The sequence below is a fragment of the Fukomys damarensis genome, unplaced genomic scaffold (assembly GCF_012274545.1).
Source record: "Fukomys damarensis isolate Sample0158 unplaced genomic scaffold, DMR_v1.0_HiC HiC_scaffold_32, whole genome shotgun sequence".
Classification (NCBI taxonomy): Eukaryota; Metazoa; Chordata; class Mammalia; order Rodentia; family Bathyergidae; genus Fukomys; species Fukomys damarensis.
Genome location: NW_022900944.1, coordinates 33,811,050 through 33,837,144, shown reverse-complemented (window position 1 = coordinate 33,837,144; position 26,095 = coordinate 33,811,050). Strand labels below are relative to the sequence as shown.

General features: G+C 47.3%; 1 protein-coding gene across 1 annotated transcript in view; it reads right to left on the bottom strand.

Annotated features, from left to right (window-relative positions):
* Positions 1 to 26,095, bottom strand: part of Wwp2 (WW domain containing E3 ubiquitin protein ligase 2) — a 122,847-nt gene that overhangs the window by 84,491 nt on the left and 12,261 nt on the right. Inside the window, exon 4 of the mRNA XM_010612360.2 lies at positions 1,809 to 1,946. Within this exon, the coding sequence (XP_010610662.1) occupies positions 1,809 to 1,946 (138 nt within the window). The remainder of the gene's footprint in view (positions 1 to 1,808; positions 1,947 to 26,095) is intronic.

Genomic DNA, 26,095 nt, shown 5'->3' with positions numbered 1-26,095 from the left:
AGAGGTTGCACCAGTCTGCACTCCCACCAACAATGGAGAAGGGTTCCTTTCTCCCCACAACCCTGCCAACATTTGTTATTATGTGATTTCTTGATAGCAGCCATTCTTTGTGGGGTGGGTGAATCTCAATGTTGTTTTCATCTGCATCTCTCGAATGACCAGTGCAGACAGCTCTTTCTAGAAACCAAATCATTGGTAGATGGGGTGGTGGATGCCTGTAAGTCCAGCACCCGGGAAGCTGAGGAAGGAGGATCACAAGTTCAAGCCCAGCCTGAACAACTTAGTGACTTAGCAAGACTCTAGCTTTAAAAAATGAAAAAGTCCACCGCCTGCCTCACAAGAGCAAGGTCCTGAGTTCAATCCCTAACACCAAAAAAAAAAAAAAAAAAAAAAAAAAAAAAGAAAGAAATTTAAAAGTGTTGGAGATGTAGCTTAGACCAAAGGCCCAAGTTCAATCCCCCGTACTGTAAAAACAAAAATAATAGAATAAAAGGCCAAATCATACCATGACACTTGCTTACTAAAAGCCCTTTCACAGCTTTCTACATCTCGGGGTGAGGGCCGACAGCCTCTCTGTGGTCTCTGGGCAGCGTGACCAGGGTGGACCTGCCTCATGCTCACACAATGCAGACTCCCAGGCACCTCTGTCCCACTGCAGACCTGGCCAGCCTACTCCCCGCAGCCCCAGCCTGGCCTGTCCAAACTCCTCACAGCCCAAGCCTCAACGTCCTCAGAGGACCCTTCCCCGATGCCCCAGCCTGGTGAGATTCCCCAGAGGACAGGCATCTCAGACCACTCTGTGCTTTCCCTTCCTAGCCTCAGTCACAGGACGGCTATGTCATCATTCATGTTTATTCACTTGACGTCTAACATCTCCTGCCCCCACCAAGTAAGTTACAGACTTCGAGGAATGGAAATTAGGGGAATGCTGCCCACCGCCACCTGGCCAGCACTGGATGAAGACCTGGCACACGAGAGCTGTCCAGTTATGTTTGTGTGTGGCGAAGGTACACACAAGGGCAAAACACGTATTCATCACCGTGCACCGAAAGGTCCCCAAGTGCTGCTCAACCCGTGAGAGGGATTCTGGTCAGCAGTCAAGGTCCACCCAGTTGCTGAGATGCCACCCAACTATCCTTGTATTAGAATGCAAATTTCACCCTCTTGAAGCTACAGAAAGCTTGTTTAGGGCCTGAAAAGTGTCACAGTTACAGCCCATCTAACCAAACATTTAATGGGAAAAAATATGAAGAAACCCAGCTCATTTCAGACTGCAGGAAAGAACTTCCTGCTCCACTGAAAGGTGACTAACTTCAGACAAGACAAAAGAAACAAACTACCAACCTTCAGGGCAGGGCAGGGGACACTCCAATTCTGTTTTGGCCTGTCCTTTGCTAGCATGCACCTCCAGAGGCTGTGCAGTGCCCCGTCAACCAATGACATCTCCTAAAAACACCTTCAACCACATGAGGGGGCATAACTGAACTCGGGAAAGGAAAAACGGGCCAATGTCACCTTTGCTAAAGATGTTTTCTTTTCCAAAGCCCAGGAGGGATGAAAAGATGTTTTTCTCTGCTTTCAACATGAACAGTAACACACAAATATGTGACATTTATTTTAGTCCTTGATCAGAAAGCAGTCCTTGAAAAATCACGTGGTGGTTTGGATCTGGGAGGTTAAGAAAAGTCGGGAGCTGGCTGTGGGCTAAGCAGCGGAGTCTTCTAGACAAGCAAGCTCGGCACCTCCTGCCTCCTCCTGCCCGGCCCGCCCTGTCCCGGCACAGCCCTGGGGAGCAGGGCGGCACTCACCGTCTGTCACGGCACTGCCATTAGGCACGCTTCCCAGGTCAACAGTGGGCCCGTCCAGGAAAATCGTCAGCTCTCCGCCTGATACAACACTGCCTTTGTTCTCCGTCTGCAGGTTCAGGGTCAGCTGCGTGTTCTCCACTGTGGGTCACAAAACGCAACATGGGTGGACTAAATCATATGCACCCCGCGTTCTGAGTCTGGATGTCAGGACCTCCCATTTCACCTACTCCAGGTCCCCTGGCAATGCCTGCCTCATCTAGTCTGTCCCGTGGCATGGAAAAAGGGATGGGAAAGAACATGTCTGATGGTGAACGTTGTTGTGTTAGGCTGGTAGGAATGAGTTGCTCATTTGTTCTAAACATTTTATATCATTAGATTAGGCGCAGGGCTGTAAGAAAAAGGGGCATTAATGGTGTACAGAAGGTAACATTGGTCGTGCCCACAACCCACAGGAAGAATAAAAAGAAGAGAAACAAGCCAGGATCCCCAAGGAAATGCCAACAGAAGTCCTCTTTAGAGGAGTGCAGAGGCTTATTTTCTTCTTGAGTTAAAGGGTACTTCGTGCCCTGGACCTGGTAGTGCACGCCTGTAGTCCCAGCATTCAGGAGGCTGAGGTAGGTGGATCGCTGTGAGTTCAAGGCCAGCCTGAAGGCCATAGGAAAACCCTGCCTCAAACGAAGAAAAAGGTACTTCTTGTTTTGTTTTGGTGCTAGGAATCAAGCCCAGGACCTCTATGTACTAAACTTGTGCTGCACCTCTGTGCTTGTGCTAAACTTAGGTTTAACCCCAAAAGATATTCTTAAAATTTTTAATCCTGCCAGATATAGTGTACACACCCGGAATCCCAGTTACTCAGAAGGCCCAGGCAGGACAATCACAAGTTCAAGGTCAGCCTGGGCAACAAAGTCAGACTTTGTATAAAAAAAAAAAAAAAAAATGATTTTAATCCTCCAAATGTACCATTTTGAAATATATGGGGAATTTTAAAACCATCAAAGCTCACTAGCAGCAAGTCAACTCCATCAGTCCTGTAAAAAGAGACTAGGCAACATCTGGCTGTGTGACTGAGGTGAGACCCAGCTTACCAGACCACCAAGCAAATAAAAGGTGGGCAACTGTGACCGGAAATGGAACAAGTGTACGTGAGGTAGAGGCATGAAGCCCAGGCAGGCCAGAGACACCCCACACACCCCGCTCCACCGCTGAGCCGGACCACACGGAACAGTTTCCATCTGGGTAAAGGCTCTGTCCCCGCCAACTGCCTCCTTCTGTTCCGTTCAGCCAGTGGCAGGCACAGCCTCAGTCAGGGCCGTCAGTGATTTCCAAGCTCCGAGTACTGAGCTCCCCCACGCAGGAAAGCACCACAGGTTGGAATTTCTTTCCTCCCTGCCCTACACCCAACCCACTACTTCATTTTCCTCCTGGAATACCCAGCAAAACCACGTCTCAAAAAAATAAAAAAGGGAGAGGGAGAAAGGAGGAAGGAAAGAGGGAAGCAGGGAGGAAGAGAAGTTTCCCTCCTCCTATCTCCAGGTGAGGTCCAGCACCTAAGTCTCAGGCTACACACTTGGGGGGCTAAACGGGCAGGCACTGTGGGGCACCCCTGGTTCTAACCTCAGCTGTCACCTAAGAGCTCTGCGGCAATTAACAAATTTCTTTTCTTTTCTTTTCTTTTCTTTCTGGTGCCAGGGATTGAACTTGGGACCTTGTGCTTGTGAGGCAGGCGGAAGTACCACAGAGCTAAATCCCCATCCCCAACAAATTTCTTAACCTGAGTACTAGCCTCCCTCCCTCCCTTCCTCCCTCCCTTCCTCCCTGAAAAACTGGAGTAATCACAGCACCTCTACACAGGACACTGGAAAGACCTCAGCAGCCCCTACCTAGTAAGCTCCCAAGCAGTGGCCATTTCTGTTTCTTCCTGTTGGCTTTCCCAGTTTTAGACTAAGGAGTCCTGATTTCTCTTGATCTAACTTACTCATTTTGTGTTGCTCTTGGCCTGAGATTTTTTTTCAGATTGTGGCAGTAAACTCCTCAGAATCTTCCAAGGTAGGCCACACAGCCATCAAGGGTGAACTGTCCTGCTTCTAGATACCCCCGAAGGCGCACAGCCTTGGGGTCAGAGCAGCGCCATCAGGACAGTGCCTACAAAGGCATTCGAGAAGGGCTCCTGGTATCCCTTCCTCCTGTCTCACGGATATGGGATGCTTCCCGCATCCCTGGAGGGATGATAGCGTTCAACAGCAAGGTGGAGGGCGCTGAAGCTGCCAACTTCACCTGGTGAGTCACCTAGCCCCAGTCCTCTGAAAGAAGCCACAGGCACAACCTGAGCTTTCGTCCCTGTGTCTCAGCCACAGCTCCCACTTGGCTCTTCTATCTCATTTACTCAATGTCTCAGCAGCGTCCTTACCTCCTCAGAGGCTCGGAGGTCACCCTGCAAGCCTTTGGGACACATTTTACCTTCAAGAAGAGCCCAGTGGGGGTACAGAGGTGTCTTTTCTCTTTAAACCTCTGAGAACATAACCATCCACTGTTTCAGTTATCAAAAAGAGAGCCAGAGAGACCCTGGCCGTCATGATCAAAACCAAGTGATCAAAGTTGGTATCGCTAAGAATGAGTCGCCTGATGGCTTGCAGTGTGAAGCACACAATGTCACTCTTCAAGTCCACTGGCTAAAGGCCTCTGATCTGAATCTAATCAGGCTTCTAAACCTATTCTCCAGGTCACATGAACTAAGGGGCAGAGAAACAGACTCAGTGATACCACAAGACAAGCAGGCAGTTCCGGGGTACGGAACACCTCCAGGCTAACTCTCCTGGGTGCCTGAAAAAGTCAGTGACATTAGATACACTTTTATTTCTTAAAAAGGGAGGACAGCTGAGTGCTGGGATTACAGGCATGTGCCACCATGCCTGGTCTTAGGTAATTTTTATAACTGTTAGTAACACTGGAAAATAGTCCATGTATTACACCAGAGTTGCTTCGTACATTTCAGAATATTGTCACCACTACTTGAGCTAAGTTCAGAAAATCTCAGAACCTGCTTTAAAAAAAAATTTTTTTTTTTGTTTTTTTTTTTTGGTTTTTTTGAGACGGGGTCTCACTATGTAATGAGACTGACCTGGAACTCACTATGTAGCTCAGACTGGTCTCAAACTCACAGCAATCCTCCTGCCTCAGCCTACCGAGGGCTGGGATTACAGGTGTGCGCCACCACGCCCAGCCTTGCTTTAAGATTATTAATGGTTATATTTTTTTATCATCCTCAGAATTTTTACAGACATATGCAGTAGGTCTTTGTCAGTCCCTTTGTGAGCTATTAAAGTAAATTACTACAGAAGGTCAAGTTCAAGTGCTCAAGCATTAGAGCAAAAAGAAAGTACTGTGTGGCTCTTCCAGTGCAGGGAGGGCACTGAAGATCCTGGAGCCCCTCGGCCACAGGCTACTTCCTGCACTGTGGGATGTGGCAGGAACCATTCCTCCAGCAACGCCTGCCCAGCCCATCTGTCTCTATCACGGCGAGATAGATCTCTGCCTCCTAAGGCTGAGAGACCCCAACCTCACCCTCAAGATGAAGCTATCGAATTTTGAGGTTATGGAAAATGCCCTGAAAGTGAGGGCAGTATTAGGCCCACAGATGTTTCAGCCAATTTTACCCTACATTTTCCGAGGTATCACAGAAGGAGAGAGGTATCCTGTAGTCATGTCCACATATCGTGGAGTTATGGGTCGAGTGCCACTACAAAATTTTAGTTTCTTTTCTTCACTGCTTACTGAGATGGCACATAGATTTAATCCAGAGATGGACAAGCTCTTGGGAAACATGACTGAAATGTGGGTTGACGGACCAGACATCACCCAGCCTGAAAGAAGAAAACTTTTCAGCTTTGGCTTTGCTTTCACTTCTGCCATCTGATAATAGTGTTACACAAGGTAAATTCTGTGGGATCATAAATATCTCAGTGGAGGGCCTTCATGATACCATGACAGAAGACCTTGAGGGAGGAACGTATGAAGACGGTATGTGGATGTCTCATCTTGAGGAACCAAAAATAACAGAAGATGAAGAACCACCGACAGAATAAGGTAAGAGGAAAAAGACGCTGGCCCCAAAGGACCCTGTGCACACAGTATCGCTACAGCAGTTCGCCTACAAGACTCACGGCACAGCAGGAGTTCCTGGGAGAACAAGGCTTCCAGTCTCTCGTGCAAACAGTGGACACAGAGATTGTCATCCTGTTGCAAGAGTTTTTGCAAGGATTCTAAGAGCAGAAGCCTCATGACCACCACCTTTCCAAGACAGGCTGAATAACTCAATCTGTCAAATGTTTGTGCAAGCCTGCTGAAATGAAAGGTCACGTATGTATGAAGATGAAACGAAGACACGCACTTTTTTACTATGAAATATAAAGATAAAATGTAAATGCCATATAACTAAAATCACAACCTATTCCTCAGAAGAATTTAATTTTATATTTATAAAGGGGCCCTGTGTTTAGCAGCAGTATAGTTATGGGCAATAGCTACTTAATTCCCTGTTAAGAGAAGATACTTTGATTATCTTTTAATCATGTACTGTGGAAAAGATGAAGGTTAATGTCTGAGATGTTTTTGTGCAACCAAAATTAGCTAAAATTGGCTGCCTTATCTTTGCTTCAGTTAATAAAACCAGTTGAGTAACTGACAAAGCTGTCTAAATAATTCAGTTAAAGAAATGTGTGCACCAGGCAAAAATATATAAATAAAGACAAATATACATCTCCGAGATCATCTTGCAAGGGAGTTGTGTTCATCTGACATAGAACACATATTTTATTAGATAAATGCTTTTACTTTCACTCTAGTAATCTGGCACTTTTTTTCTTGTTTTATTCTCAGTAAAGACATTTAGTCTGTAAGTATACATTGTGAGGCCCAAACACAAACCTGTGGTCCCGTAGTACTAGGTGACAGACCTACGGTCATGGTGTGGCCCTTTTTGTGTTTGGTCCTGTGAGCACTGGGCAGCTCACTGTGCCCCGTGCTGTGCCAGTCAACGTGCCGTAGTGGCCGTTCCGTGCTCGACCACCATAGGTCCCTCGGTTAAGGATGTGTCAGGGCCTCAGAGGACCAGCAGCAGGCCCCAGCTTACCGGCACTGGTACTGATAGACAGGACTTCTGTAAACAATCTAAAAACCTACATGTTAGGAAAATGTAAAATGACTTCTGTCTCTAACAGAAATCTGCTGTTTAGTTCAAAATTAACAGACACTGGATCTCTGGTACAAAAAAAAAAAAGAACAGACACTGGAGACATTGACCAGGAAGTGGGATATCTGGCCTCATCCCTAACGTTGAACACCCCTTCCTGTGCAGCAGAAAATATAGCTAAAGAAATCTTAAAGTAAACTCCCCATCTGCAAGGAACTGTTAGGTCTGGCTAAAGGTAACTATCTTGTGACCGCAACGTAAACTGAGGAAACGAAATGTAACCACCTGAATGAGATCATGGCTGTAAAACTATAAAAGGTAAGCTGCAAACCAGTAGGTGGTTGATCACTGGCACTGCCTTTTTGAATGCGATCGACCCTTGGCTGGCAAAATTAACTTTGTATTATTTTACTTCCATTCAGCTCATCTCTATGTGCGTGTCATTTTCCAGTTCCTTCCACAACAGTATGACTAGTCTTCCTCACTCCTCCATCGTGCAGTACATAAAAACGGGAAAAGGACAAAACAAAGCCTTACTTTGTTTCATCTGCCATTTATTGTAAGGAATCTTTTTTTTTGGTGGGGGGGTACTGGGGATCGAACTTGGGTCCTTGCATTTGCAAGGCAGGTAGCAGAACCAATGAGCTAAATCCCCGGCCCTATTGTAAGGAATCTTTAACGAATTTTTTTAGGAAATACAAGCGAGGCTGAAAACTGTCTTATCTTTCTATAGAAAGTTGGTACAGTGTGTAACTGTGAGGAAACCCACTGTCCCTTCAGAAGCTATAGAACCCAAAATGTCTGGGAAAATTTGATGTTTTCAGCAAGGAAAGAAAATATGGTCCAAATTAAATTTTCCAAAGATACTTCAAAAAAAGGCAGTGGGGAGAGACTCTTCTAGATTTAAAGAAATATAACCAAATGCCACGCAAAAATTTTTTAACTAAACCTTGTTTGGAAAAAAGTATATATTTTTGGGACAACTGAAGAAATTTGTATACAAACTAGCTATTAGCTGTTATTTGAAATTATTGTTCCATCGTGTAATGGTTAGCTCTCTGGACTCTAAAATTGTTAATTTAGGTTCAAAAATAGTGCTATGATTTTTCTACAAGAACTTTTTTTTTAAAGAAGAATATTCTTATTCTTGGGAGATGCAAGAGTAGATTGTAACAGGCGCTCAGTGGTTCCACCGACTGCCTCGCAAGTGAAAGGTCCTGAGTTTGATCCCCTGTACCACAAAAATAAATAAGCAAATAAAAAAGAAGTGTAGATTATAATACTATGTGCAATTATTCTCAAGTAGTTTTTATTGAATGGGCTGAAGATTTTAGAAATAAAGGGTCATGATATCTTCCACTTACCCTCACACAGTTCTGGTTTTAAAAAATGCATACCGCCCCACTAACAGGTACAGATGAGACAGAACAGATGTGGCAAAGCACTAGGAGTGGGATCTGGGAGCAAGGCCTCACTACTCGTTAGTACTTCTGTGTGCCTGCAAATTTCACAATAAACAGCTGGAAAGGGTCGTTTTAGAAATTGGCCGGACTATTAAAAAATTAAACCTCTGAGAACAGAACAGCCTATTATTCTCCTTTAAAAAAATCCGGAGCCAAGGGATCCCTACAATGCATAATAGGACTAAAGAAACCATTAGCTAATTGAGTGACAGACTTAAGCACACAAGGAGGCGGAGAGCTAAGTGTGGCTGGAAAACATATACTAGAATCTCAGTTATAAATAGCAATCTCGGCCACCTCACCTCTGGGCCCTCTGTTTCACTACAGCCACACGGAGGACTCTACAAAGGCCCTTTCTTCTCCAGCCCCTCTTCCTGGGAAGAGGCGCTGCTCACAAATCAGGGCCTGGGGCCGTGGCACAGTGGTGTAGCATGTGCTTGGCAGGTGTGAGGCCCTGGGTTCCATCCCCAGCACCAAGGAGGAAAAAAAAAAAAAAAGACAGAAGGAGACTCATGAAGAAGTGAAGGTGGTAGGGTAGTTTCCATATCTGAGGTCGGGTGTAGACAGGAAGCTCACCATCACTCCCAGCCTCAGCAGGTCCTGCTCTAGCTGGGTTCTTTCAGTTCACAGATATGCACTGCGCAACTACGATCTTATAGTCACTGTGATTCCACAGGAACAAGACAGACTGAAGTCTGAGCTCCTGGAGCATCTAGTACATTGTAATTGAAAGGAAACAAACAATCATTCTTAAAAAAAAAAAAAAGCAGCTGGGCATGGTGGCTCACACCTGTAATCCCAGCACTCAGGAGGCTGAGACAGGAGGACTGCAAATACAAGGCCAGATAGGACTATATAGCCAGACCCTGTCTCAAAAATAAAGAAGAAAGGAAGAGAGGGGAGGAGGGAGGGAGGGAAGAAGAGAAGGAAGGAATTTTTAGTTAGGTTTGGATTGGAAAAGTCTCACTAGGAGGTGATAACTAGGTGAAAACTTAAAGAGCTTGGTGAGAGCCTGCTCACCTGTCAGAAACAGCAGGGAGGCCCGCAGCTGGCGCAGGGTGTAAGAACAGAGCGGGGAACAGGCCATGAGGACAAGAAGTAACCCGAGCCATGACAAAGGCCCTGGAGGCCTTGCCAGCCCTTCACAGATTGGCTCAGGGTTTTGAGCGAAGAATTGACATGACTTCTATCGCAGCAGGGCTGAAGCGGACGAGACCAGGCGCACCACTGCAGTGATGCAGGAGACAGCAGACTCAGCCCAGGCCGAGGCAACGGCAGCATCTTTCAGGAACACGGTGCCCGTGGCTCCTCTCTGGGATGTCAGAAAAGACCTTGCTCCCACGGAGCACATCAGCATCCCCACAGTTTGTCTCTGAGAATCAAACTTCTGGAGAAATCATAAGCAGGGGCTGCAAAAACGGGCCAAGAGAGAGCGTGGCTGGAGGGAGTTAGATTGAATTGGGGCTGAATGCAAATGAAAATATTCCGCTGGCAAGACAGCCAAAGGCCTGAGCCCATGCCAAATCCAGGATTCAGCAGACATACTTCTTCAGGCATAGGACTGCACCCTTCTGTTCTGTCTTGCTCGAAGTACCAACCTCTGGCAGTATCTAGTGACGCTACCTTATGGAGGCCTCCAGATAGCAATTAGCTGGCTATTAAGAGTTGGCGGGAGGTGGGATTTAGCTCAGTGGTTCCACCACCTGCCTCGCAAGCTCAAGGACCAGAGTTTGATCCCCAGTACCAAAAAAAAAAAAAAAAAAAAGTCTAGAGTCTGGGGTAAAGAATCTGGGAAATCTCAAGGGCCATGCCAGGGGAGCCCTTTAATGGCCAGCAAGCCAGAGAGACAACCAGACACGAGTGCCACTGCACCAAGAACAGCAGGTCCACCCATGGGCTCACAGAAGCAGAGGGACAGAGGGCCACACTGAGCTACACTCAGGAGGAGACTACAAAACCCGAAAGCTCTCCTGTTTTCTTCAGCAATAACCTGCAACAGGTACAAAGAAGAACGGAGAGCCTCTGCGGAAGAAGAGACAAGAGACCTAGCAAGCTTAGGGTTAGGATTGCTGCTCAGTGTGAGACCCTTAGTTCGGTCCCCCAGCACCAAACAAAGAGAGACGTAGCAATTTTATTTGGTCAACAGTAAAACATTTGACTCAAACAAATCAAGAGTAGAAAAGAAAAAACCTTCATAAAACAACTGTGGAGATGTAAACGCTGTCTAAAGAGTTACTGAGATTAAATAATTGCCCTCAGAGATGGAACTGGCATCAAGGCTGTTTTTTATTTTTGTTTTGGGGGGGCTGAGGATCAAACCCAGGGCCCTGTATGTGCCAGGCAAGAGCTCTACCACTGAGTTTCACTCTAGCCCAAAGTTATAACCCTTAAGAGTCCTTATCCTTTGGAAATACTTACTGAAATATCGCTAGATGAAGTAAATCTGGGATTTACATAAAACTAACCCAGAGAGGGTATCTGCGAGAGGGGAGTTAGGTGAGACAGGAACACTGCTGAGCTGGACAAAGCACACAGGGGTTTGGCTGCTACTCTTCGCACTTCTGAGTATGCTCATGAATTCTATTACAGTGCATGCACACACGCGCACATACACACACATGCACACACACGCACACACCAGCCAGCACACCTGAGGCACAAACAGCAACTTCAGGTTAACTAAAAACTTACAAGAACCCAAATTCATATATAGCTGGAGATCCGAAAAGGCAGAAAATGTACCAGGCAAGCTGTTCACATACTGACTCCTACCCTGACATTTCCTCATTTCAAAACCTCAGATTTACAAGTGGCTTCAGGTTAATAATTTCCTATTGCGGATGAGTAATATTTTTCTAAGAGTTACTTTTTCCCTTTCTTGACTTAGATATTTTAATATGTTGCTTGCATGTGGTACTAATAAGCAGAGATAAATAGGGCACGGAAGCTGCCTTCGTTATTCCAACAAAAGAAAAAAGGACTCAAGCCAGAACTGCCAAACCATGCTACTACAAACGCAATTCCGTTAAATCCAGAACAGCTGCCTGGACAATTTCACAGCAGCACACAAAAGCTTTCTAGTTTAAGGTCTGCTATCATCACTGTCTCTCTCCATTACCACACCAACGAGACGCACGAGCGTATACACACTCGTATCTTTGTTTCTCCCCTGCAGTGCACACTGGGCAAGTGCTCTACCGCTGAGACCCCCACCCAGCCCCTAACACACAGCTTTGAAAAGGAAAAACTATTTTCTTTTCCTTCCTGATTCAGAATGCACTGATGTGGCTTTACCTGGAAATCTTCTGACGCAAAAGTAGGAAGCTTTTCGGGGAGAGCAAGTATTTGAGGGTTAAGAGTCTCTGAAGTGCAATGAAGATGGGATTAATTTGGCCCCGACAGAGCTGCTCAGTGGAACAAGCGTCCTTCTTCCTGCCTCCCCACACCCTCGCCCCAGAGGGCCATCAAAAGAACGTGAAAATAAGCAGAGCATTCATTAACAGGGCAGCACTCATTCTACACATAACTGCCAAATGGTGCTGGAGGAATGGAACCAGAGGAAATTCCAGCAGGGAGAGAGTACACAGACTGCTCCCCACTCCCTGGCTCCCCGTAACTCAGACCCACACAGGCTGGAGTCCACCCAGGCTGAAAGACAGTGCTCTTTCTTCCATGGGCCCTGCACAGTGAGGGGGCCAGGGCCTTCCAGGATGCACCAGTACAAGGTCTCTCTGACCTGCCTTCCATGGTGGCAAGAGCCTAACCAGGGAGAATCTTTCCTGCTGCACTGGAATCGGGTCATAAATACCGGAATTCTTGGAGAACCAAGGGTGACTGCTTCGCCCTCCTTGTCTGCCCCCCCCCACGCCTTGGTGGGGTCTTCCCAGGAGCCTACTTTCCCGGGCTCACCTACAGCTTTGGCCTACAGAGCTGCATTAACCTTCTAGGGAAAAGGGCTTCCTTTTATAAAACCAGTTTGTGAACTGCTTTTTCTGTCTCTTTTTCTTGTTCATTTATTCTAGAAACATTTGCTGGGTGCCGATAACCTGCCTGACACTGCTTGAAGCAGGCTTATGATGGAGTTCCTGCTTTTAGAACCTCACAAGTCATCAGAAGAAGTGAAAGCAACTAAGTAATCTCACCAAGAAATGAGGAAAGGTTCCATGCATAACATTCGTGGTTCCCTGGGCTGCTGGGTACTTGGCTTGGTCAGAACATCAGGAGAAGTTTTCCAAGGACCCAAGAAAAATATAACTCTGATCTTGATTTCACAAAGATGCCTAGCAGGCTGGAGATAGGGGCAGCAAGGAAGACCACTGCAGGCAGAGGAAACGCTGTGTGCAAAGGCACTGTGGCACAATGCGCTGAATGTACCCAAAAAACTGAAGAGAGGGGTGGGGGGCTGGAACGGCAAACATCCAAAGTGAGGCAGAAGAGTGAGGCAGCAGGCTGACACCGTAGTACCTTGGGGGCCAGCCACATCATACAGTTGTTCTCTATTCTAAGAGCAACAACACAGTAACCCAGACTTCTTAGTCCAAGTATAACAAGATTCCAGATGAGCACCATGAGGAGGCAGGAAGGAGGAGGCTTGTTCCACTGAGCAGCTCATCCTTCTGTCCGCTGGGTGCAGTGGCGCACACCTGTAATCCCATCCCCTCCAGAGGCTGAGGCAGAAGACTGCAAGCTCAGGGCCAGTCTGGGCATGTTAAGGAGACCACAGCTCAGAATGAAAAAGGGCTGGGGATGTAGATGAACGTTCCCCGGGTTCAGTCCCATAACACATACACACCCCACACCTATTCAGGTCATTCTACCCGCAGTGTGGAAACAAGCTGGAGGGAAGTTAAGGACAGAAGCAAGCAGAGCCCACTGATGACAAACAGTAGGGGCCGGGCAAGGCCACAGCAGAAGTAATAAAGATGAAGGAAGTGCACGACTTTACAAGGCACAGGCCCAGACACTAGGAACTGCGGAGAGGGGAAGGGGTACAGGATCAGGAACACCCTGGGTCTCCAGCCGACTTCAATGGCACACAAGGGTCTGTGGGTCCTGGGACAGGACCAGGACTCAGAAGGAGGTGAGGCGCTCAGGCATGGACACCGAACTGGACACGGTGAGGTGTTTCTGAGACATCTGCAAGGAGATCCCAAGAGCACCCATGGAGGTGAGGAGTGGCGCTCAGGAAGAGGTCAGGGCGGGAGTTCAGGCCTGGGCCCACCTGCACCATGGTTGTCAGGCACAGGGGAGAATGCAGAAGGGAATGAGGTCGTGGAAGAGGGCAGAATGAGGTGAAATCTCTCGCTTAGGGGCCAAGCAGCTAAAGGAGACTTTGCAAAGGAGACAGAGGAGCGGCTGGAGGCGGGTCTCAGGAAGAGGTCAGGGCGGGAGTTCAGGCCTGGGCCCACCTGCACCATGGTTGTCAGGCACAGGGGAGAATGCAGAAGGGAATGAGGTCGTGGAAGAGGGCAGAATGAGGTGAAATCTCTCGCTTAGGGGCCAAGCAGCTAAAGGAGACTTTGCAAAGGAGACAGAGGAGCGGCTGTGGAGGCGGGGAGACCAGGCAGGAGTGGTGCTAGGAGGACTGGAAGGCCGTGCTCAAGACAAGGCCCAGGTCTGCCCTTCCCGGGGGGAGCAGGAGGACGGACCGGGCCCCTGAACCCTCATTTTGGGACACGACAATCGATCCAGACCATCCTTGCTTCGCTTGATCTGGGATCCCAGGGTTGTAGTGTACAGCAAAGCCGGTGCTGTTACACACATTTTTCTTCACTTGCAAAAGAAAAAAAAAAGTGCACATACACAAACCCTTCAGAACTGGTTGCTCATCCCTGTGGTCCATCCCATGAGGTGCCAGACGAGTCTCCTGAACCAGCTGAGGATTCCCTTAGGCCAGGGTACAAAGGCTTCATTCACCTTTGTACATCTCAAGAGGTAGCATATTTTAAATTTTTGTTAGATGATTTAGGGGAAATAAAAGCAGATCTGGAAAAGTTAGTAAGCGGTTAGAATAAACCGTGCGTTCACCTTGGTCAGTGCTGCCTCCTCACAGGCCCCCTCGAGCCGAGGGCAGGGAAACTCCTCTCCACAACATTCACCTCCCTTCCCAGCCAGCCATTCTCAGCACCTCCATACCTGGGGGCTGCCCGGGGTCCAAGTCATGCTCATAACCAGGGCCGAGGAGGCCTGCAAAAAGCGAGCCTCTTCCTCAGGTCCTTTGCACAGCAAAGTGTAGGAGCCTTCCTAGAAAATTATTTGTAAGGCTACAATTCTGCTTGTAAAACATCTGGGTTTTTTTTAGAAATTACAATGTCAGATGCATGAAATATGACAGCCCAATTAAGATTTGGAGTAATGATGACAAAAGCGTACAAACAACATGAAAAATTCAAACTACAATGTTAAAAGAAATGACACTGTAGAATGATCCTGCTCTTTAGCCATGTAAAAATAAGTATATCGAGGGGCACAGGAATAAAGGAACCAAAGAAAAAGGATAAGTTGTGTTTGAAGAGTAAGATTATGAAAGGCTTTACTTTTTCAATTTCTACGAACTGCACAGCACATGCATTTCTTTCTTAACTCCCACACCAGTCACACGTGTACGTGGAAGTGCGGGCAAGTGAAACGACCTGGCTTTTAAGGTCCCGTCTCAGATACTCCCAAGACAGTGGGACTGAAGAGGACAGCAGCTGGAGAGGTGCTGATCACTGACACAGAGCAGCAGCAGACACAGGATGGTCAGCTACTTCTATTTGTGGTTGACGTTTTCCATATGAAAAAGTCTAAAGAACATGTCTCCATTTATGCTAAATATTACCATTTTACAATCAATAATATTGAGTTTAAAAATAATAACATGTACATTATAAAAACAATCCAAATACAGAAAAAGTACTGCACACACTCCAAGTCCCTTGTTCATGGTGTCTCACTTTTCACAACTCTGTATGAAGTCACTGTATCTGCAAGCGCAAAGGCACACACAAAAGCTACAGATGCAGCCGGGCGCGGTGCCGCACTCAGGAGGCTGAAGCAGGAGGATCGCTGTGAATTCGAGGCCAGCCTAAGCTACATAGTGAGTTCAAGCCCATCCTGAACTACGTAGCAAGACCCTGTCTCAAAAAACAAACAAAACAACAACAAAAACTACAGATGCAAAATTGAGGTCATCCTAGACCAGTGGTGATGAACCTGTGACACAAACCCTGCAGCCTCTGTTAGTTATCACTGAGAGCTCTAAAAGGTTCGCTATCACTGTCCTAGACCCAAATGTTTTTACAATTTGAGGAGGAAGTGGTACTGGGGACTGAACCCAGGGCCTTCGCACTGAGCTACATTCCTAGCCCTTTTCAATTTTTTTTTTTTATTTTGAGACAAAGTCCAAGTCACTAAGTGGCTGAGACTAGGCTCAAACTCTCTATCCTCCTGCCCCAGCCTGCCTGAGTGCTGAGATTACAGACACGGGTCACCAGCCCCAGTGTCCTACTTTTCTCTTGTTGCTGAACCAAAGTATCCAACAACCAAAGTTGAGGGGGAAAGGTTCATTTAGCTCACAGTTTGTAGAGGTTTCAGTCCACAGCTGGCTGGCTCCAAGACAGAGTGGCACGTGGCAGAGGGGCGTCGCAGAGAAGAAACAGCTCACGGAGGGCAGAAGACAGCAAAAGCAACAAGGGATGACCACAGCTCTTCCTACCCTTTATATCTTATCCAGGCTACTCAGGGCAGGCAGCACTCACTCCCTTATCCTCGTACCCCTGAGCCTAGCACTGCACCATGAATCAATCCCAGCATCACACACTCTAGATCCAGCCACCTGTGAAAAAGCCCCACCTATGACTGCATGAGGCTTTGGGGGACAGCTAGACATGAGCCACAGCACCCAGCATCTATAAATCCTTTAAAGTACACAAAGAAGCAACCTATCCACTGAGGAGGGTTTGGGGGATTGAGGCATGTTCAGGGAGAAAAACTTTCACTAAAATGCCCCTCCCAGGAAAATGAATTCATATACTATGTGAATGAATATCTACTAATTAACCAGGAGGTGAGGAGGGAGCCGGGAATGGGGACAGATGTGTCTGAGAAACCTGCACCTCACCGTCTTGCATGTAACAAATACCAACCCCAGGCCAGGCCTGGCACCTCCGTGTAAATCCCTACTCTACCTAACACTGGCTCCTATAGCCAGGCGTGGTGGCGCATGCCTGTAATCCTAGCATTTGAGAGGCTGAGGCAGGAGGATAGCCATGAGTTTGAGGGCAGCCTGGGCTACATATTGAGCTCAGGACCAGCCTGAGCTACATAGTGAGACCCTGTCTCAAAAAAGCCAAAAACAAAACAAAAAAACAATGGCTCTTACTGGCCCGAGATCCCTGCCCCTCTCCATACGCCATCATTTCACGCCTGGAACTTGTCCCTTTAGGACCAGATATGACACAGCGGAGGAGAACGGTCTTCTAGGAGATGGCCCAGCACCTCCATGGGGTAGGCATGAGAGGAACGGGAGATCCCAGAACCAGACAGACGAAATAGCCCTACACCTACAATAACCCAATTTGGAAGAGAAGCTTCCCAAGCCTCCCTTCAGAAACAATCTCTGGACCTGCACTGTCCCTCAGGGCACTGGACTCAGTCTATGAGCATCAAAGGCACCTCAGATCTCAAAGACCTGATACAAAAATGAAGAAAGAAATTAAAATGTCTCATTACTGGTTTTCTTTATATTGATTATATGCTGAAATAATATTTTGTTATGGAACTAATGAGATAAATTATTGAAATTAATTTCACTGTGGCTTTTTTTACTTTGTTATATGGATGCTAACACATTTTAATTACATGTGTGGCTAACCTCAGGTTTCTAATGAACAGCTTTTATCTGGCACCTGCCCTCTTCCTCTTCCTCCTCCTCCTCCTCTCTCTCCTCTTCCTTCTTTTTCTTCTTTTTGTGGCACTGCAGATTGACCCCAAGGCCTATGTACTGAGCTACATCTAGGCTCTTTTTTTTTTTTTTTTTTTTTTTTGGTACCAGGTACCAAATTTGGGACCTTGTTTTTGCAAGGCAGGCAGCGGAACCACTGGGCTAAATCCCCGGCCCTCTTTTAAAATTTTGAGACAAGGTCTCACTAAGTTGCTAAACTGCCCAAGCTGGGCTTGAAATCGAGATTCCCCTGCCTCAGCCTCCAAGAGTACTGAGATTACAGGCCTGCACCACCCTGTCATCTTTGGCCACAGCCTTGACCTCACTTACACTTCCTGGTTGGCCCCAGGCACATACCCAGCTCCGTCCTGCTTAAAGCTTCCCAGATGCTGTCCCCACAGCCTGGAACACGTTCCTCTTGTTCCCCTGGGCAATTCCTTCACATCCTTCTGTGACTAGGTGTCACTTCCTCCAGGAAGCTTTCTGTGATACACACAGATCTCTCCCCAGACTGGGTAAATCCAATGACGCAGTCCCAGAACATCCTCTAACTTCCTCCTTCGCATCCGTGCAAAAGGAATCACTTGCACCACTTGCCTGCTTCCTCACTAGATGCTGAACTCTAGGAGGACAGCGATGCCTCCGCCTTGCTCCTGGCTTCAACTAGGGCAGTGCTGGAAGACAGTGGCCACTTTGAGCGGATGGTGTGAAAGACTAAGAAAATGGCCTCTCCAGGACGGCCTCGAAAGCCTAAGAAAACGCCCTGCAGAGGGGAAGGTATCCTCTCCGGAAAAACCCTGATCCACCACTGAGAACATCCTAAGTCCAGGAAGGAGAACAGGACAGAGGGAAGGAGGTCTTGGCCACCTCCTGGGGACTGAGACGCGAACGGTCACAATGTTCCTGAAGAAAAAGAAAACAGCAGCCATTTCCCTGCTGAAGGGTGGGTCACCCTGTGTCACGGCTGCGTCCCCACGGGGACCCAGCTCCCGGGGCCACAGCCAAGCCCGCTCAGGTCCGGGACGATGCTGAGGAAAGCTTTCTCCTCTCCTCAGCTGGCACCCAGGGCCGGTTTGTCTGAACACTCGCCGCAGAGCCTGCGTGTTTACTTTTCGAGACTCCTGGCTAAAAGGACCTTTCTACGCTTGATCTTAGCCAAAAGGCCAAGAAGCGATAAAAAAGGACCTTTCTTTGCAGGAGCTCTTGGTTGACACCAAAGCCACGAAATGGGCCCCACCTGCAACTCGGAGAACTTGGGGCTTCTCCGGGATCCCTTGGCTCTGGCCTGGGCCTGACTGCCTGAGGTGAGGGCAGGTGAGGGTGAGGGAAAGCAGCACACAGAGCTCTCCAGAGACCTCGGACGGCGAGAGCCAAAGAGACGCGGCCGGCCTGGGGGCGCGGGGCACCATGCTGTCCCAGTCCATCCGCACTCAACGGCGGAGGACACCGATGTTTCAACATGGGTGTGCGTGTGCATGCGTGCGCGAACACTGGGTGGACGTGACACACGGGTGTGAGCAAAACTCTCATAACACGTGCTGCGGAAGGGCTGACATTCAGCTGGGGGAAAATAAACAAGTAGGTAGTATGATCCGAAGCTGAGAGAGAAGCGAGCACGCAAAGACAGGCGGTTGGGGGTCGCGGACTTAGCTCAGCGGTTCTGCCGCCCGCCTCAGATGCGCAAAGTCCTGAGTTCGATCCCCGGCACCAAAAAAGAAATAAAGACAGGCGGGCGGGGCGCTGTGCTGTGCCACACCACGTGATCCCGTCTGTAGGAGAGGCCCAGGAAAGGCAGATCTAGGGTCAGAAAGGAGACCAATGGTCAGTGGAGCCGGGGGTGGGAGTGAGAATTAACGGGAAATGGGCACGAGGGATCTTCTCGGATGGTGGGGATGGGATGTTCGTGGTGATAGTCGTACAACGTGGTCAATTTTTAAAATAATCTCTGAGCTGTATACTTTTTTAAAAAAGTATAGTGTGAAATAAGAAGAAATTGGCTAAAGGGAAAGCGAGAAGGGGAGGGGAAAGGAAATTAGGAAAAGAAAAAATGGAAACAAAGTCTTTGTAAATAGGGAAGGGTGAAGGGGGTGAAGGGAGGGCAGGGGTACGGGGAAAAAATAAGATCCAAGACAGATCATGAAAAGGTACAAGATCCCAATGATAAATGTAACTGTATTGTTTGCTTTAAATGTACCAATAAACTTAATGGGGAAAAAAGAAAAAGAAATATGACCGAGAGGAAGGGGTTAGCTCGGTGGGTTTCACATGCAAGGCCCTGGTAGGCTTCTCGGAGGTAACAAGTGAGTGGGCTGAGGGTGAGGCAGCAGGCCAAGAGTACTGGAAAAAGTGCTTCAGGAAGGAAGCAGAGCCAGGGCAAACGCCCTGCGGCAAGCAGGCAGCAGTGGCCCGGCAAGGAGACCTGTGATACAAGGAGAAATGTGGTAATCAAGAGGTAACCGGACAAGCAGGTAAAAGGACTATCAGGCCAGGAGGGAGGGCTGGGAAAAGCAAGGTGGGAAATCACTGAGGAACAACCTGATTTGATTTCCAGTTTGAATGATTCAGGTTGCTGGGTTCCAGGCTAGACTGCAGAGAGATAAAGGCAGAGGAAGGGAGGCCCAATAAGTGGTCTCTGCCATACAGCTGACAAGTGGCAGTGGCTCGGACAGAGGGGACTGCAGCAGTGAGAGTGAGAAATGAACTGGTCCTGGAATATATCTCCAAGGTAATGTGGACAGGAGCTGCTGACAGGCCGGTGGGGGTTGCAACAGAAAGTGACAAGAAGACACCAGCCAGGAGTGGGGACGCCACACCTGTAATCCCAGCACTTGGGAGGATGAGGCAGAAGAATCGCCCAGAGAGATCCAGGCCAACCTGGGCTACGTAGTGAGTTTGAGGCCAGCATGAACTACATGGCGAGACCCTGACTCAAGAAAAGAAGTGTACCAAGGAACTTAGCCTGAGCGATACAGATTGCCCTTGCTTACGATGAGGGAAGCTGAGAGGAAGCCCCTGGATCTGACTCCAACAGGCTAATTTCATTTGGGACATTAATTTACATGAACGCTGTCCTAGGCCATGAGCCAGAAGTGCACAGATCAAATTTAAAGTCACTTGACCGAGGTGCACGTGAAAGGAGGGTGCAGATGAATGAACAGGGGAGACAGGACTAAGCCAACCCACAGCATCCCAGGGTGTCAATACTGGCCAGGAGGAAAATAAGCTAAGGACCTGAGTGGAAGTGACCAGAGGACAGACAGACAGAAAGCCAGTCCAGCTCAGGGTCCTGAAAACCAAGTGAAACAAAAAGGAGCTAAGGGAGGAGGGGTCGATGAGTGGGACCCATGTGTAAGGCTACGGAGCAAGTCTAGCATGAGAACTAACTCCTGGTTCGGCCACACAGAGGGTCTTTTTTATTTATTTATTTTTTTGGAGACAATATCTCACTGTGTAGCCCAGGCTGCCTTCTGATTTACAGCAATCCACCTGCCTCAGCCTCCTGAATGGGAGGATTACAGATATGCGGCACCAAGCCTGGCCACTGGAGGTCACTTCTGACCTTGGCACAACCAATCACAGTAAAGCAGTGACCAAGAAGGTGGTGCCTCAAGAAGAAAACACAGGAGCCATCTAAAGAAATGACAAATAAATTAATTTCATCGAACACACTGGCAGAGGCTAAAAGATCGACAATACCCACGGACACGGAAGTCACAGGGAAACAAGTACACAGTGCACTCAGGCATGAGTGTATAAACTGGACCAGACTGCAGCGAGCACCAGTTCACACGCAGCACACCTGCGCTTTGACTTAGCATTGTACACCCCGGAATTTACCCTAAGAATGAAAATGGACAAGAGTGCAGAGGTATCTTTACAAGAATTTAACAAAGAAACTTGTTAAGAGTAGTATATGGGAGCCGGGCGTGGTAGCGCACACCTGCAATCCCAGCACTTGGGAGGCTGAGGCAGGAGGATCACTGTGAGTTTGAGACCAGCCTGGGCTACATAGTGAGTTCCACAGCAGTCTGAGCTACATAGTGAGACCCTGTCTCAAAAAAACCTAAATAAATAAATAAAGCGTAGTATATGGGGCTGAGATGTAGCTCAGTGGTGCTGTGCCTGCCTCGCAAGCACAAGGTCCTGAATTCAATTTGCAAAAAATAGTATAAAGTAGAAATGATTAAACTGTGGATGTATTCATACAAAACAAAGCAAAATCACAAAAACTGTTACTGCAGCAATTAAAACTGATCTAGTTTCATCAACATAGAAAAGATTGGGTAGAAAAAAAAGCAAGTTACAAAGCAATAGGTATATACTGTGTTTCCATTTTGGCAGGGGTCACACAGACATAATCATAGAGCACAATTATATGTGAAAAAAGGAAAAAAAACCTTACAGGATCTGTAACAAAATATTCACTAGAGTAAGTCTGCATATAGAATTGCAAGTGACTTTAACCTTCTCTCTTTTTTTTTTTTTTTTTTTTTTTTTTTTGGTGGTGGTGGTGGTACTAGGGGTTGAACCAGGGCTTCTAACAGACCTACATCCTCAGATGTTTGTTTTGGTTTTAATACTGGGGATTGAACTCAGGACCTTGCACTTTAGATGTTCTTTTGAGAGTGGGCCTTGCTAAGTCATTCAGGCTAGGGGCAAACTTGAGATCCTCCTGCCTCGGCCTGCCAGGGGGCTGTGATTTCAGGTGTGCGCCATGCTCCAGGCCAGCCCTCTCCTTCCTGAGAAGGCAGCTCCCGAAGAGATGATGCGTAAGGCTCTGGGAGCCAGAGGCCGAGGTCACTTCCCAGCTCTGCCACCCGCACTGCATGGCCTGGGCAGGTCGTAACATCTCTCAGCCCCTTTCCCCTCCCTCGGGGACAGCAGTGCAATCTCAGAATACGGAGAGGGGTAAATGGGCGCAGGCGCGGCCAGTCCCCAATTTATGGTGCTGAACCTGGGATTGGTCTATGGCACGATGCATGAGAGTGATAGGCATTCGGTGGTCACTATCGTTCGGATTCTGAAAATGGATCCCTTCCCAGGTCAGAATGTGCAGTCCTTCCTCTCTGGAGACCTTGAGCAGGGAGCTGAGGCCAGGGCCCAGATCTTGGCGTTGAGCCACAGGATCGGCCGCTCCCTGTGCTGGCCACTGCGCTGCGGGGCTCAGCAAGCAGCACGGAGGAGGAAGCACATCTTCACCTCGGATGCTCGCTCCCCGTGGGTTTAACAAGACACAGCCCCAAAGTCAGGAACACTTCTGATGGACAGACAGGAACATCTGATACACACCACGCCCTCAGAATATCTGTCATCTTTTTATGTTTTGTCTCTTTTTAAATAGGTATGAATTAATAACAATCAGAAAAATACTAATACTTTCAATTTTAGAAGTGTGTACTACTTTTTAATTTTTGTATCTTTCCTTCTCCTTTTTTACTTTTTTGTTTGTTTTTTGAGACAGGGTCTCAATGGATAGTTCAGGCTGTCCTTGAGCTCACTATGTAACCCAGGCTGGCCTTGAGTTTGTGGCAATCCTCCTGCCTCAGCCTCCCAAGTGCTGGGATTATAGGCGTGTGCCACCATGTCCAGCTCACTTTTTTACTTTTAACTGTAGTAAAATACACATGGCATAAATTTTTAAATTGCCTTTATGATCAGAAAACTATTAATATCCAGACATGTGGCACATACCTAGGATCCCACCTATTCGGGAGGCGATAGTGAGTTTGAGTCCAGCCTAGGGAACTTAAACGATCCTGTCTCTCAAAAAAAATGTTTTTAATTTTTAAGGGCTAGGGGTGTAGCTCACTGATAAAGTATTCTTGGGTTCAATCGCCAGTACCACAAAGTAATAACAATAATAATAATTTTCAATTTCAAGAGCAAGTGAAAAACCTTCAGAAGCTGGCATCATGAGACCCCCAGCCCCGTCCTCCACACCATCTCCCCTAAAGGGCTGCATACCCACCTCTCAGTTCGGTCCCCCGCCCACCTCGCCCTCAGCGGAATTTTTCAAATTTAAATTTTAAATTGTTTCTAGCTGAACAGCAATTTTTAAGATGTTTTCTCTTTCCCCCTCTGAATCAGGGTCCGAGGCGCGGGAGTTTTATTTATGTTTCAGCTGAAAGAAGGAAAACCGGTGCTGCCTGCCCGGAGCCCAGGCCCTGACTGTCTCAGGACAGCAAGTGCTGCGAAGAGCTCTGTTCCTAAGAATCTCACACAAGCAGCAAGCTGTTCGCTTCCTTTTTCTTCAGTCTGGGAGACACGCGAGAAGGACAGCAAAGAGCCACACACAGGACCCGGGGCTGTGGGTGAAGCAAGGGCTGAGCAGTCACACACGGGACGGCGACAGCCCGGCTCTCAGGGCCGGCAGGAAGCTTCGGAAGAACGCATGGGTGCAGATGGGGCTGGAGTCTGGTGTGAACTCAGTGTGCGCACACAGACAGACAGGCACAGAGGAGCCGGGCGCGGGGCGCACACCTGGAATCCCGGCACTCAGAGGCTGAGGCCAGGCTGGACTGCACAGTGAGTTCAAGGCAGCCCGAACTACACAGCGAGACCTTAACTCAAAAAGAAAAAGATCTGCAGGGCTGTGCACACGCTGGTGTGCACATGAGTGTGGGACACAGGCACGGACAGAAGAAACAAAGGCTGACGAAGCGAGGCGTCCCTGAAGAAGGGCACCCACCTGACAGCCGCCCCTCCAACCAAAGCAACAAGAACGTACAGAACCCAGCAGGGGAAAAAATAAAACCCGGTCCCCATCCCAAGCAACACCAGACTCATTTTAGGAATAAATATTTTTTTAAAAAATAAGGCCAGAGATGTAGCTGAGTGGTGCTGCACCTGCCTGGCAAGTACATGGTCCTGAGTTCAACGCCCAGTACCAAAAAAATAAAAATAAAAAAAAAAAACCAATAACTGAGGCAGGAGGATCACCACAGGTTAGAGGCCAGCCTGGGCTGCGCAGTGAGTTCAAGGCCAGCCTGAACTACAAAATGAGACCCTGTCTCAGAAAAAACAAACAAACAAACAAAAAACCTGAATAATGAGAGTAGGGGTCACTCAGTGGTAGAGCAGCACTTAGTGTGTGTGAGGCGCCCCCCTCCGCCTCTACCCCAAGACAGGGAAAAATAAAAGTCAGCCATGAAAACCATCAATGTGGGTGAAGGCAGGCATGTGCCTATTTTTTACCAACTAGTTAGCTTAGTGGTGCTCAAACCATGAGCCACCATCCAGACCCCACAGGGTGTGTAATGTGTTACTGCTGGCCCCGCCGAGCACAGATCTGGGGTCTGGAGACACCGTGAAGTCACTACGTCTCCGCCAGGAGCTGTGGACGCCACGGGCCCAGGAAATGTTCTATATCTTGACCCAAGTGGGGAATTACACAGATGTGAACACATGGACATACACACACATTCACTGAGTTGCCACACTTACAATTTGCTCACTTCATCTTGAAACAAAAACATTTGAAAGCCAGGCATGATGACACACACCTATAATCCCAGCACTCAGGAGGATGAGGCAGTAGTATCATGGCAAGTTCAAGGCCAGTCTGCGCTACATAGTAAGTTCAAAACCAGCCTAAACTACAAAGCAAGACCCCCATTCCAAAAATATAAACAAAACAACAAAAAATGTAAATGGAGGAGATCTAAAACAAGTTCAAACAAGAATGCTTTCAATATTACACAAGAAAGGACAAAAATAAATGCACTGTACTTTCAACTTGAAAAGCTATATAGGTGAATGAGTGAATAAATAAGTAAATACAAACAGATCTAGGGCAAATAGAAAAAAGTTAAAAACAGAATTAATATATTACAAAATAGGGCATAATTCACAACTCTAACAAGTTGTTCTATGAAGAGCAAATTAAAATCCAAAGGTTTGAATGAAACTGCTTAAACTAGTCAGGCAAAAAATTTGAGGAAGGGTTAGCTCAGTGGTGCCACCGCCTGCCTTGCAAGCACAAGGTCCCAAGTTCAATCCCCCATATCAAAAAAACAAAACTAGCCGGGGATTTAGCTCAGCAGTTCGGTGGCCTGCCTTGCAAGCACGAGGACCCGAGTTCAATCCCAGGTACAAAAAAAAAAAAAAATTTTTTGAGGAAAAAATTAACATAAGCACCACAAGTTTTAAGACAAAAACTTATACAGATTTGAAAAATAAGAAAGGTATTTAAAGTTCTTATACAGGGCCAGGTATTTAGCTCAGCGGTTCTGCTGCCTGCCTCGAAAGCACAAGGTCCTGAGTTTGATTCCAGGTACCAAAACAAAGTTCTTATACAAATAAATGTGAAAGTCTCATGAAGTGATCTCAGGAAAATAATGAATTAATAAAACTGACTCAAGATAAATTAGGAAAGTTGAACAAATCAATAATTAGGAGGAAAAAAACTAAAACAGCCATCAAAGAATTATTTCAAAAGAAGATGCCAGGCCTCATTGGTTTTATGGTTGAGCTCGTCCTGTACTCATGGAACAGATAATTCCCATGTTATAGAGTACATCCCTGAAGTTGGAAAGTGTCTCAATTTATTTTATGAAATTAGTTTGGCCTTGGTTCCAAAGCTGACAAAAATAGAGAAATTGCAGTTAGATCTCCCTTACTCCATACAGATGGAAAATTCAAATTATGTGTATGTATGTATGTATATATATATATATATATATTTTTTTTTTTTTTTTTTTTTTGAGAAAGGGTT